Consider the following 14,779-nt stretch of genomic DNA (forward strand, 5'->3'; position numbering starts at 1 on the left):
TTTTTTATTTTAGCATTCATAGCAGTGCCCAAGACTCTCAGGTATCACGGCGCTATTTATAGTAAGTGCAAAGTGAACAGGATAAAGTAAGAGACACTGCATAATGATTACAGCATGCGGAAGGGAGTTGAATGACAACATAGGTTTGAGTGTATACAGACTGGCAAAGCATAACCTCATGGTGGGGGTGCTAAATCAGGCATGCAGAATCATAAGGACAGAATAGGTGCAAGTATACAGACTAGCAGAGGCTCACCTCATGGTGGGGGGCTACATCAGGCATGCAGACATCATAAGGACAGAATAGGTGCAAGTATACAGACCGGCAAAGCCTCACCTCGTGTTACAGGGGTACATCACGCATGCATACATCATAGGGACAGCATAGGTGCAAGTATACAGACTAGCAGAGGCTCACCTCATGGTGGGGGGGGCTACATCAGGCATGCAGACATCATAAGGACAGAATAGGTGCAAGTATACAGACCGGCAAAGCCTCACCTCGTGTTACAGGGGTACATCACGCATGCGTACATCATAGGGACAGCATAGGTGCAAGTATACAGACTAGCAGAGGCTCACCTCATGGTGGGGGGGGGCTACATCAGGCATGCAGACATCATAAGGACAGAATAGGTGCAAGTATACAGACCGGCAAAGCCTCACCTCGTGTTACAGGGGTACATCACGCATGCATACATCATAGGGACAGCATAGGTGCAAGTATACAGACTAGCAGAGGCTCACCTCATGGTGGGGGGGGCTACATCAGGCATGCAGACATCATAAGGACAGAATAGGTGCAAGTATACAGACCGGCAAAGCCTCACCTCGTGTTACAGGGGTACATCACGCATGCATACATCATAGGGACAGCATAGGTGCAAGTATACAGACTAGCAGAGGCTCACCTCATGGTGGGGGGGGGGCTACATCAGGCATGCATACATCATAGGGACAGAATAGGTGCAAGTATACAGACCGGCAAAGCCTCATCTCGTGTTACAGGGGTACATCACGCATGCATACATCATAGGGACAGCATAGGTGCAAGTATACAGACTAGCAGAGGCTCACCTCATGGTTGGGGGGGCTACATCAGGCATGCAGACATCATAAGGACAGAATAGGTGCAAGTATACAGACCGGCAAAGCCACACCGCATATGATACAGGGGTACATCAGGCATGCAGACAAGCAAATGAGAAAAAATGGATCTGAATGTTTACAGACTGGAAAAGCCTTACATCATTGTGCAAGGGGCTACATCGGGTTTGGAGTAGGTGCACAGAATGGGAAAGCCATGCCACATGGTGCGGGGGGCTACACCAGGTGTACAGATGCAGGTAGGTAAAAAGCGACATTGGTAGGGGTGCACAATTTGGAAAGCCTCACCTCTTCGTGCGGATGGGTACATGAATTATGCATCAAATATTTCTGGAGCCACTTTGAACAAAATGAAAATGATGATGTGGAGACGATGTGGTACCGCATCTATCATATACATTCCAAATCATTGGGTTTTGCGACCATGAACTTCCTGGCTGAATTAGATTTGGATAAAGATGAATATCTGTGATGAGAACTAACTGGAAAATATGGAAAAGTATATAAGGACTATATGAGTTTTAAGATTGATCGTAATGATGAAATGTGATTATTTTATTCTTTATTATATTGTGAATTATGTATGTGTTAAAGAATGTTGTATTTGTTTTGCTTTTTATGTTTAAAAAATGTAATTGTGAAAGGTTGATTGAATCAGCCAAACAAAATAAAAAATAAAAATAAAAATAAAATTATACAGATACAGGTAGGTAAAAAGTGACCTTGATAAGGGTGCATAATTTGGAAAGCCTCAACTTTTGGTGTGGGTGGCTACATCAAGTATGCAGTTACAGGTAGGTAAAAAGCGACGTTGATAAGGGTGCATCATTTGGAAGGCATCACCTCGGTGTGGGGCACTACATCAAGTATGCAGATACAGGTAGGTAAAAAGAAACATTGGTAAGGTGAATAAATTAGACAGCCTCACCTCGCATTGCACAGATATTTGAGTAGAGCTCTCAACTGTGGATACAATAGTGTAGTCTAGCAGGTCATAAAGGACCGATAGGATAGTTACAAGTGGCATGCATTAGCAGCATACGCTGGTAGAGTCACAGTAGGCAGTGGCAAACCTTAGCAGCAGAAGTGCTGATGCTGACGAATTCAATAGGTTGCAAGTGGCATACAGTAGTAGCATAGGATAGTAGAGTCATTGTCGTAGGTTACAAAGGCATACAGTATCAGGAGAAATACAGAAACTAGCAAAATCGGTAGGTTGCAAATGGCATACATTAGCAACATAAACTGTTAGCATCATGAGCAGCATAAGCTTTAGAGTCACAGTAGGTAGGTTGCTTGTGAAAACCAGATGCGGCAAAAGGATGATACGGTCAAGGTGAGTAGCGAGTACGTTAATTTACCATGCAACGTTGAGGGTTATGTTGATGTGAAAAGGAAATGGAGGAAGTGGGTCCGAGGCTAGGTCAGCGCAACGCAGGCGGGAGAAACTTTTCCCCGTTAGACATGGGCTGCATCGGCAGCACTGGGCAATGGTAGCCTGGTGTGGTGCTATTTGGTATGATGAAGGCAGCAGGCCTTACCTGGCATCACAGGAGCAGGGAGATAGGTAACAGAGGGAAGATGTGTCTCAGCAGATGTGTGGATGCGTTGGACAGCAGGAAGCGCAATAGGCAGAAAGGTGGTGGAGAATGTGGGTCACGGCATGCGGAAAAGCATTATATGCCTTCCTTTGCCGGACAGGGCAAGAAAGGGATTAGAGGCTTAAAGAGGGGTCTGGCTTCGCCCGACAGCTCCCACAAATTGGATTGAAAGTAGCTGCTTGCAGCCAATCAGCTGCATTTGTAGGTCAAATGGACATACCTCCTTGGTGCGGCAAGTGATAGAAAAATGAGGCTCCCATTTTCAAGTGGAGCTGACACTCCAGATACAAATAATGAAGCCCAGCCAGGCGTACCTCGAGGGCGCTGCGGTCGCTCGGTGCTGCCATGTCTGGCAGGGGGAGGCATTTGGATATTATGCAAGTGCCATGATGTTGCTGCAGCAGTGGATCCTGCTACACTGGATGCAGTTGTCTTATTGACGCCTTGGACACAGTGCCTGAAGAAGCAGGCCAATCAGCTCCCCCAAATGCTGGGCATAAATATGTAGTGAAAGTCCACCTTCAGAGGGAGCTGCTGGCTCCCCTGCACTTTTGTGCTATTGTCTTCCTCTAGCCTGAGCTCCTCCCTTCTTCATCAGCCGCACTTATGGCCTCAGTCATACAACCCACGCCAGACTCACTCTCCTCGCACCTATCTGAGCTGCACTGCCACCGGCCACTGCAACCTTCCTCTTTACTGTCAGCTACAATTAAACGCGACACGGAACCTGGTGTCAAGCCCATGTTATGTCCAAAGCAGTCATCTTTTTTTGGGCAAACATTAATTTTGATGAAGTACCTTCTTAAAAGAAATCTTGCCTGGCAATTGCATTTCTGTTTACCTGTCTGCTTTTGAAGACAGAATGGTCAGAATGCAGTTATTACTATGGCGTTAAGCACCTGGGGGCTGGAACAGGTGTTAATGGCCCGGGCCCGAGTTAAAGGCTTGAGCGAAGTGAGGGCATTTAACCAGGGCCCCGGGATGTTAACACCCATTCTACCCGTTGGAACGGGTGCTTAACGCTATTAGCACACAGGGTTTCCTTTTCCAGAAACCCGGGTTGCTAAATAAATTGTATTTTCATTCAACGAACATGATGCACACAGTGTCCCGTTCAATGAATGAAAATGCTGTCTAAAGATGGCCACCATATTGAAGGCAGGGATCTATTTGGAGCCACTCTTCCATTTTCATGGCGGCCATGGAGCAGCAGCAGAAGCGCAGCAGCGACAGAGGTGCTGCCGATGAAAAGCGGTAAGTGGGGCAGGTGACCATAAAAGAAACGATAAGGGAGGGTGAGTGGAAGATGGTGCTGTAGGGCACGGGAAGCAGCTTTCAGGTTCAATGGGACGAGGGCAGATTAGCAGTGTCAGCCGCCGCGATCCAAGGAAACTAATTGCTGCTCCCACTCCTCTGGGTGCTAATAAACGTTATGTATCTTTTTATATTGTGACATTCTTTGTGTCACAAAATATAGCAAACATTGTGCAATGTATTTAGTGTGCTCAGGTCATGGCTGCAGACCACGCTCTGTGAGTAGTACCAACAGAACATGGTTGTGGGACAAGACTTGCGAGTACGGATAACAGGAGCACTGCACACGATGCATGCTGCAGTCCGGGCATGCACAATGCATGCCTAGACCATTTCCTGTGGGTCTGTGACAGTCATATTTAACATGAAGCATTGATGGAACACTGTTTCCACAGAGTATAACTGCAGTGCCATCGTTAATACAATAATGTCTTATGGCGTGCTGTCTCTGCCCTCTGCAACTCATCCAAAACAGGACTGTGAGACTTGTCCTTGGCCCCAAGCCCAGGTATCGTATCTCTCCAGTACTGAAATCTCTGCACTGGCTCCTAGTGGCTGTGAGGATTAAGTCCAAAACCCTCTGCATTGTCCACAAGGCCTTCTGGGGCTTGGGGTCTCAATACCTCCAACTCTCTCTTCGTAAATATCTTCCTTCTCAAGCTCGCCACTCCTCCGCCTCCAACTCCCTCAGGGTCAGTCGCTACTCCAAGCAACGAGTTGGTGGTAGATCTCTTTCTTCAGCTGGGGCCTCCCTCTGGAGCAGCCTCCCTGTCTCTATGAAACTTGAACAGAACCGTCTCTGGTTCCGGAAGAACCTCAAGACCTTCATCTTTGCTTCTGCTTTCTCTCTTCCTCTCCTCTGCTGAACTCCTGGATGAAATTGAAACTGCACTGGTCTCCTGGCTACCCTCTGATCTTGGGCCCAGGTCCCCTCCCCGCCATTTGCACACCTGCACTGCCTCCCTGGCAATCCTTGCAGTTGAGGTCTGTTTTCTGTATCCCTACAGTCCCCCTACCTTCACTTGGACACTTGATGTCTGCACTTACCCTTTGCACTTGCCACCAGTTGGCCTCACTTATTCATTGTTTTACTGTTTGTTCCCATGTACTGCACTGCCCCCTCTCATTATCCTTCACACTTTTCCTCTCCCCCCTCCCTGCACTTGTGCGATCTCAATGTCCCCTGGCCTAGTAAAATCATTGTCTCTGTCTTCCCATTGTTCCCCCTTTCTTGCCTCGTTGCGCCTTGAAACACTTGTGAATAGGTGCGTTATGAATGCAATATCATATCATAGCCGGCAAATCATCAATGATGTAATGTGTGATGGGTGAGGGCATGTAGGGTTAATGGCAGGTATCCCTACCTGATGAACTTAACTGGTTTTGTGGTTATTAATTGTAGGCATAGCATTGTGTACTCAGCTTGACTGTTAACATCAATCTTGTGTGGCTGGTTCCATGTGCACCCCAATTTTTGTATATCGACATGTATTTATTATTTTATTTCTTTATTTTTTGTGTTTTCTAAAGACCTACTGTTGTGACCGTGTGATCTAAGTAAGGATTGAAACACAATCACGCTACAAAAAGGGAGGGTGGGGAAATTGCCAAATGACATATGGAAATAGGGGTCTGCAACTGTTGGCTTTTTACATGTTTGGACTACAACTCCCATCAGTCCTAGCCAGCATAGTCAAAGGTGCGGGACCATGAGAGACGCAGTCCGGAACATCTGGAGTGCCACAGGTCGCAGACTCACGGTTTATTAGGTAACGGCTCGTGCCTCTTTCCAAGATCAAGGGTTTTTTACATTAAGCAACGGGACATTCAATTGTTTATAAACAACATTGAGCAGAAATCAGAATGAAGGAAAAGTACCTGGATCATTGAATTCCACCATTGTGTATTTTCTTACACCACAGGGAAATCGCGCTGACACTCTATCCAAAAGCCAGTCGTTGGCTATCTTTAATTGCTGAAGATCATCTGTCATGGAACCGGTTGTGTCCACCAAGTATGTCAGAGATGCGCCCTCTGTCGATAGAAATAAAGAGTTGCAAACGGAAGTTACCTTTCAAAATCATGCTTCCTTCCCATTTCTACACTTTAGTTTTATATGAGGGGGGAGGGGGAGGGGGAGTGAGTGTGTGTGTGTGTGTGTGTGTGTGTGTGTGTGTGTGTGTGTGTGTGTGTGTGTGTGTGTGTGTGTGTGTGTGTGTGTGTGTGTGTGTGTGTGTGTGTGTGTGTGTGTGTGTGTGTGTGTGTGTGTGTGTGTGTGTGTGTGTGTGTGTGTGTGTGTGTGTGTGTGTGTGTGTGTGTGTGTGTGTGTGTGTGTGTGTGTGTGTGTGTGTGTGTGTGTGTGTGTGTGTGTGTGTGTGTGTGTGTGTTTTGCCGATAAAACAGTAAACTAAGAGAGAGAAAGGGTTGTCATTTACGCACTAAATTGTGTAAGGGTACCACGAAAAGGAACCGGTGGATAACATCCTAGCTGCATCTGCACAGGAAACAGCTGTGATGGAAGAAGATTACAAAGGAGATGGCTACACCACCACTGTAGTGGCATCTCTGAGTTATTTATAAAAGCAGTGTGTGATCCTGGGCGGATGAGCAACATCTAGGGCCAAATATAATGAAAATATTAATGCACGCCCAAACCCATGAGTGCCTGGAGGTGAAAGACTATTAGTGCAAATAAATAAACACCAGTGCAAAAAAACTTTACCTAAGTGATTCATCAATACAATCCAGCCAGAGGGAGTTCTATATATATTTCTCATATAATGGGCAACAAGAGTAACAATGCAACATTTTCTTCCATGACATATATGTACTTCTTAAACTCTATAACTTGTGTTGCAAACAGTTAACACTTCTCAACATTTGCAATGACATAGCATGTGTACTTGTAGAGCACAGGTTCACTCCAGACATGTATTGTCACCCAACTCAATGGTACTCATTTTATGGACCTCGGAAGGATGAAGGGCAGAGTGGACCTGACGGGATTTCAAACTGTGACTATGAGGTCAAGCACAGGCCACTGTAGTGAGTGCACTGAACCACAGACCCGACTATATGACACTATAAACCTACGTTGACACTCTCTTTTTTCCACTTAACAACACCCCCACTCTGCAAGGGCAAGCGAAGACAGGGATTCTTCATTGTAAAATTCACTTTATTTTCCTCAGGCCTCAGAGGGGCAACCATATGGCAAACCCCAGGTGAGCTCAATCCATTTGCATCCACTTTTTTTCAATGCTCTCCCCACTTTAATCTGGAATGCCAGCTAAGCCAGCAAATGTTCCCATTCAATGGTGACATGCAGGGGGTCATTTTTCCATTAGAGCGACAGAGATGTGCCTAAAAGATGGAGCCCAAACTGAGTTTGCACTTTTCTTTCTTTTATTTTTCACTGCACCAAACGCAATCGATGTGAAGCATGGTGTCTGCTGATTATCCCCTCCCCCCAGCCCAGCTGGGAGCACCAGTGGTGCCTGCAAAACACTTATTTCCAACATACACTGGGGTGAGAAGGACCTGTAGGGGCACTCTCCCAGCCCAAAGGAGAGGCACTAGGTCCAGATGGTTGCTTATTCATTTCTTTTTTCTTCCTCTTCCCAGAACACACCCTCTGGGGAGTAATGAGGGTGTGAGGCTGTGCGGCACTCCACCCATTGTCATGCAGCATCTGAGGAATTCTCTGTTCCCTTCTCTTTTTCACATAGGGAGCACTCGGAAGCCATGGAGCAGGAAGGAGTGGCGGTGGACTTGGTGCACTTGGGCGGCGCATCCCAATGGAACATCTTTGAGTCCAGGCAACAGTTCACTTGATTCCCTGATGTGTTCCTACTCAACCGCCCACACAGCCACGTTTCTTCTCCCAGCCTACCAGGGTGCTGCAGGGCAGGTCAAGTGGCAGATGGCTCCTGGTTCTGGCTGCGTGCCCCATGTTCAAGGGGTGCTGCCATTATCTGGCAACAGGTATTTGTTCTTCTTTTCTGTGAGGCAACAATGCTTTCCATTCTCTGAAAGGAAGGCACTGCATCACAAAAAGCCCCAGGCAGGCTCACAGCCTCTCTGATGGGTCCTATAGAGGCAGCAGCCTGCTGAGGGTAGCAACTCCCCGTAGTCACGCAACTCAAAAGGTGGGATTTCCTCATAATATTTCTCCGGTAGGCCATGTTCTAAGTCACCTTTTTTCTTGGGTGCTGACAGCATTGATAGTTTAGACCCTTGCGTCCCCCTCTAAGGGACAATCAATAACCGGCCATTTCATGAGCACAGATGGCTGCCCATAGACTTTTTTAAATGGTGTCTTTGAATGAATCCCTTTTTTCTTGACAGATTGTCCTTTCTAGTTTCATTGCAAAATGTGCACCGTTATGCACCACTGGCTTCTGTTATACAAACCCAGTGAAACACAACACATTTTCAAGGATTTTCTACACACATATGTCAATAAACTTCTTTAAAAGCCACAGTGTGTATGAGTGTATTGTTTTATTTTATGCCTCCCTCCCCCAGCTGGGGCAATGGCTAAGGGTAGGAACGGCTTAAATATATTCCACTAGTAACCCGGGGATGTTTAACCCGATTCACAGTACAATCAGGGTCCCTTGCAGCAACTTGCTGGTGCACGAATCAAGATAAAGACCTGCAGGCCATCGCATATAGACCACAGCTATGAAGTCTATGCAAAATCACTTGGGCACACATTCTGCAGAAAGGCTGTCTCATGTGCACCACATTGCTTTCCAAGAGCGTCCCCCCACCTCCCCACCCCCCAACCCCCCACCCGGCCTCAATGGTGCCCTAGTAGGAGCAATTATGTAAGATAACTTGGAAAAGAAATTCATCAGGACCACCAAATCCGTCCATCTCTCGTATCTTTAAGAAATTATCCCGCTCCCTTCACAGAAGCCCATAATTACATCTAGAAACACAGACTTAGAAGCAATAAAACGCAACTCTGTGTATTATGAACAGCATAATGATAAAAAAGGAAAGGCAGACATCAACACACGTTTTAACTAAGAAAATGTTTGTGTTATGCATGTTTGTAATTTGTGGTGAATATTATTTTTTTAAAATGTTTTTTACTATGAACATAATGTTTTGAGTTGCACAACCTGAAGATGATGTATTTTAGTTGTTTGAATCTCGGAGAAGCAAACTGGTTCGTGCAAATCCCAAACCCTCCCAATTTAGGACTTTCCAGAAATTAGTTTACACTGCGACAAAAAATGAGGGCTCTATGTGGGAGGGCACACCTCCGCTATCACCCTGGGGGTTTTACAGCATTCCCCACTGCCCTACTGGTGCCTGGCAGACCTTCATGTTATTGGTCCATGTTAAGGTTTTTATACTTCCAGCACCTGTGCGCTGGAAATAGAAACAACTTGTAGAACGTTGTGAAAACCTTTTACACATGTGTTGTGGTGCTATGTATGGGGTGATCGAGGCTGTGAGGAGGAGTGTTGCACGTCAGGGGTGCTGGCATTCCCTCCCCACAAAAGGGACCGGTGACATTTCATTTAGGGGTGATTGCCCGCCTGAAGTACAAGCAACAGCTGCCGAGATTAAGAGAATTGATTTACCCGTGTGTACAACACTGCCATATTATCAATTGGCCCCAGTCAATTGCCAAGAAAATATATCACCCAATCATGATATGGCATAGTGATTACAGCAGAGGAACAAGACTCAACCAATCTTTTCAAACTGCTGAACATAAACTCTTAGGAAGGTAAAATAAATTCAACATTAGAATGCCTGCAAGTGATAGTGATAACCAAGTGCCTTCACTCACATCCTGTACCCATTTGATAAATTGTTCTGTTGTTTAATGTCTATCTGTTGATGAAACTATTATTTCCCTTCTTGCCTCACTACAGAGCCTATAGCGATGACACGCACATACTGCAAGTCCTTCAGGGATATCGTTTTGGAGGGGGATAAATATCACTGAACCCAGCTGGAATGCGGACTTCAAAAGGACAGATTGGAATTTTATTTTCACTCCATGTACTCCCTCAAAGAAGTTTAAGACATTCATTGACATTTCATTTCAATACGCTCAAGGGAGAAAATACCTCTGACATGACCGCATTGTTTAAGCATTGTAAGTTCTTGAAAGGAAAAAAGGTTACTATCCATCTTACTATCACAACAATAACCTTATTGTGGAAATTCTTCATGGAAAGTTGTAATCTTAGGCAAAGGTGCAGAATATAAAATTTGAGGATAACTTGGTGTTGGAGCCAAGCTGTCTAACACCGACCAGTCATTCAATCTGGCCCTGTTACATGCGAATTATTTCCTCTCCAGAAGGAACACCTTTATCTGCAACTATTTACAGCCAAAAAGCATGTTAACCACTTTTACAGGACAAGCTGTGGTTAATCGTATTGAATCACAGCGCTAATAGCCTTTTACACCATTAACACTGTCCAGGATTGTTCTAGCTCTCAACCAAGAATCCTACTCCATGTGGAAAAAGGGATCAGGCAAGGTTGTGTTTTTGCCCACCTTCTGTGTTTTTTTTTGTGGTCTTATGGAGAATTTCAAGACTTTCTTGTGTCAACTGGGAAGCCTAATCCTTCTCTTATTCCTTAGTCCCTATTGCTGGAACAGGAAATGGCCTACCAAAACGAAAATGTTTCTGCTGTGTACATTACCTTCTGCAAATTGTCAAAAATTGATTATGACTAGTGGCCTCAGGAAGAAATACAGGTGGTCCTTTCCCTTTAACTAATGTCACATGCACGCAGCTTGCAGTTCCCTATGGTCACCTACGGGGATTCTGTGTCCTTCCAACAGTTCCTGAGCAATTAAGGATTGGGGTTGTTTTACCGTGGCGGAAAGGTTCGCGACGGAAATTACCTCATGAGAAATGTATGTTATACATAAATGTTCGTACATTTCTCATGAGGACATTCCTTGTAAAACAACCCCAAAACCTAACCCATGCCCACATCCCCACCCCCGCCCACACCCCCAACACATCCCCACCCCCTACTTACCTTTCACCTCGACACACTATGTCCTTGCAACGCTGGTTCCCTTTCACTTCTGTAGTATAGTGAGCAGGGTGTTGCGGGGGACACCCCCACAGGCTTTTTTTCAGGTCATCTGCGGATGTGTTCCCTGCACCCCTCGCTCACTATGCTTTTTGGTATAGTGAGCGGGAGGACCCCCACAGTTCCCCATCCTCACCCCCCCCCCCCCCCACTCCCAGCCCCTCCAGCTTTTTTCTTTTTTTTTTTAAGTCAGGTCAGCTGCCGGGGTGTCCCCCACAACCCCCGAGCGGGTGTTGCGGGGTGGCACCCCTGCAGCTTTTGTTTTACTTTTTTTTTTACCTACCCCACCAAAATATACATACCACAAAAGGTTTGAACTTTTTGTAGTTCGAACTTTTGGTGGTATTTATTTTAGGTCTTTCGGTGGGGTTGGTAAATTGAATTCGGTCATTTTGGCCAATTCCGCAATTAACACACAAACTGCAAGCAGCTATTTTCCCAAAGAGTTGGGGCCTTCTATGCTACATTCTGCAGCAAAGTGTTCTCCTAGCAGAAGCGGACTTCAAGACCTGTACGATCAAGGCAGCAGCCAAGATATTTATATTGATAATGTATGGGGGGCTATTCAAAGGTGAGGTGCTTTGAGGCACGCACACCAAAACAAACATCTGCTTAGGCACCTCCAGGTAATGCAAGGTACCCTGGTAGAGGTGCTCCATTAGGAAACTGGAATGCAACACTTCACCGATCATTGATAACACCAGAGAGTATTTGCTTAAGAGGGAAGCTGCCAAGAGACATTTCACCTCCTGTGGACATTTTTAAAGTACTAAATAGAAGGCCCCACACCCCAAAGAGATTTAATCTGGCAAATGTAAGCTTCTTTGTTCATTCCGGAGTACAATTCTGCTCTCCCTAGCCAAAGGAGCCATCATGAGTTTTAAGGGCAGAATTGTAACCCACTTGATGTGTGCTGCTGATGTATGCGCCAGTTAAACATTGCTGTGGCAATAAGACCCGAGGTGGCGGGCCAATACCTTCCCAGGTAATGCCCGGGGCCGTAGTTATATATAGTTAATGGAGCCCCCAGGCATTACCTGCGGCGGTATTAGCCCGCCGCCGAGGGTCTTATTGCCATTAGTACCCCGGCCCGTTGGATCGGGGTGCTAATGGCATTTTTTTCTGTTCCGAAACACTTTAAAAAAAAAAAAAAAAGCAAAAAAAATGACTGCCGCCATGGAAAGGGAACACGTAGTCCGTTTTCCCTTTCCATGGCGGCCATCAGGAGCGGACGCGCTGGGAACAGAAGTGTTCCCAGCGCGTACGCTTCCAAGACCAGAAGAAAAAAGAAGGTAAGTGGGGTCGGGAGGGCAAAAGGGAGAGGATGGGGAGGAAAAAAAAAAAAGTACCGTGGTCTCTGGCGGGGGACGATGGAAGCCTCCAGCTGTGTGGAGGCTTGGAGCGGGGATGGCCCCGCTCCGAGTCTCCACACGGCTGGAGGTTTCCATCGTCCCCCGTCGGAGACCGTGGGATAGAAGGTAAGTGGGGTGGGAAGGGACGAGGGAGGAGGGAGGAAAGGCTTGGGAAAACAAAAAATCTTACCTCAGTCCCCAGCGGGGGACGAAGGAAGCCTCCAGCTATGGGGAGGCTCAGAGCGGGGATTGCCCCATTTCGAGCCTCCTCATTGGCTGAGGGGCTGCCACGCCCCTCGCCGGGAAGAGAGTAGCCAGCACGCACGGCGTGGACGGGAATACCGTGTGGTATGGCTCGCAAATGAGCCAATCACCACACAGTATTCCTGTTCAGCCGCACGTGCCGGGTACTAATGTTAAATAATGCACGCTAAGCAAGGCTCTCAGATGCTGACACTATTTGTGGAACTGGGAAGCAAATAAATGTGGCCTGTGCTCTAACTGGTACTATAATGACATTGTGAAGGAGGCAAGGCTCGGACTTGCCTGGTGGGCAATATGGCAATTCCCTAAATGCCAGAACATGATTTGAGTATTGGCTCGCTTTTATAACTGGAATGGACCACTCTTGTGGCCGCAGAGGGGCAGTTTTATAGCTTACTACAATAGTTGTAGCGACTGTTACTGAGTAAATATGTTTTTTAATGCTTTATTTGCAATATATTTTACCACAAACAACCAAGTTGGTAGAACTCAAATAGTCTGTTCTGAAAAGTACCTAACTGAAATATGTTATTGTTGGCCACTTTTTCATTGGTGCCGACTTGTGCCCATGTTCGAACCTGAAGGAGAACCATGAGTATTTCACAGTCCACTATATACTGAACATGGGAGCTGCAGCCTGGAGCCTTTACCATGAAGGCTGAAGCTAAGAACCATTTAAAGGCTTATATTTCCCTTGTTAGTTTTAGCAACCCTGAGGACATGTACATCTTTGAATAATTTGTAAAAGCAAGCTTCGGAAGCAGCAGTATGCCAAACGATACTTAGAAGGCACTGCATCAAGACATCTCTTCGCAGCCTCTTGGAAGGAAGCCACAAGCAAAAGGGGTGAACATTTTGGAAGTGCAGGCAAGACGACCGGGCTGGCTGACCAACCAATTAACACGTGGTATGAAAACTCACTAATCCACAAATGTCTGTTTTAGTCTGTTCTAATGGGCTCCTCAGTGCCAGCTGGCGAGAGAAGTTAAGGGGGAAGAAGAGCCTTGAGGAAGAGCTATTGCTTGAAACGTGTTGGCTCATTTTCAAAACAGGGTTGTTTCACTACTATACAATTTTTGTTGTAAAGTAAAAAAAACTGATTTTGTCCATTTAAGCATGAGTCTTATATTTTTCCAGTATTTGAACTGAATATATTGGTTGGCATAGGTTTGTTGATAACCAGAGAATGTAAACAAGCAATATTCAGAATAAGTACTATCTGGCAGGTGGGCCAGATAGTTTTTCCAAAGAATTCCTTTCTCATTGTGTGTCTATGATTACTTCTTAGTTTGTGGGAACTGCAGTTGGAGTTATGATTTTGCTTTAGATCGCCAATACATGGCTAGAATTTTTACTTCCAAGTCTCAGAACACATTCTCAGACTTTATTGAAAATCTTAATTTAGTGGATACTTTGCATTTCTGTAATGCACGTGTTAGTTAAAAACTGTTTTCTCTCCACCACACTCATCTACATTTCTACATGCCCTACAAATGGCATTTTAAACAGGGAGTTCATTGGTGGAATGGGAGTCCTTGTTCCCAAGAAGGGAGTCATTCCCAGTGAGGTCCCACTTGCCAAGACCCCTAGGAAGGGTCTTGGATAGCAGGTTCACCTCTCTAGCCTCAATGGACAGTGGCTCAAACCTGGGGAGAAGGGGTGAATTGTCCAGATTAGTCACAATTCCTATGAAATATGCTTGCTCTAGAGCAGGTGTGAAACCAAGCTGGATTCCACAGGAATCCATGGGCCTCAACATAACTATTGCAGAATGCCGCTAATGGTGGCAGCGCCGTTAAACCCATTCCACAATATTACGAGGTCCCCTCGCGGGACCCGCTCTGGACGTCTGGTTTCACCAGAGGTATGTAAACTAGAGGAGGTCTTAAATGTGGTCATTGCTACCATCATGAACTGGCAGAGTAAGAAGAGTAAAAGCCAGGGCTCAAGTCGAGGGTATACGCGGGGGGACGGAGTCCACCCACTTTTTTCAGAGGGTGGACTCAGTCCCCCCAGCTAAAATGAGAAACATTGAATGTCCTCTTTTAATGTATGCATT

General features: G+C 46.0%; 1 protein-coding gene across 2 annotated transcripts in view; it reads right to left on the reverse strand.

Moving 5' to 3' along the window:
- UMOD (uromodulin) overlaps positions 1-14,779 on the reverse strand; it is a 248,946-nt gene that overhangs the window by 142,493 nt on the left and 91,674 nt on the right. For both annotated transcript variants that reach the window (XM_069647169.1, XM_069647170.1), the window contains one exon: positions 5,901-6,056. In XM_069647169.1, coding sequence (XP_069503270.1) covers positions 5,901-6,056 — 156 coding nt within the window. The remainder of the gene's footprint in view (positions 1-5,900; positions 6,057-14,779) is intronic.

Source organism: Ambystoma mexicanum, chromosome 2q (genome assembly GCF_040938575.1).
Source record: "Ambystoma mexicanum isolate Mex_15411 chromosome 2q, UKY_AmexF1_1, whole genome shotgun sequence".
NCBI classification, from domain to species: Eukaryota; Metazoa; Chordata; class Amphibia; order Caudata; family Ambystomatidae; genus Ambystoma; species Ambystoma mexicanum.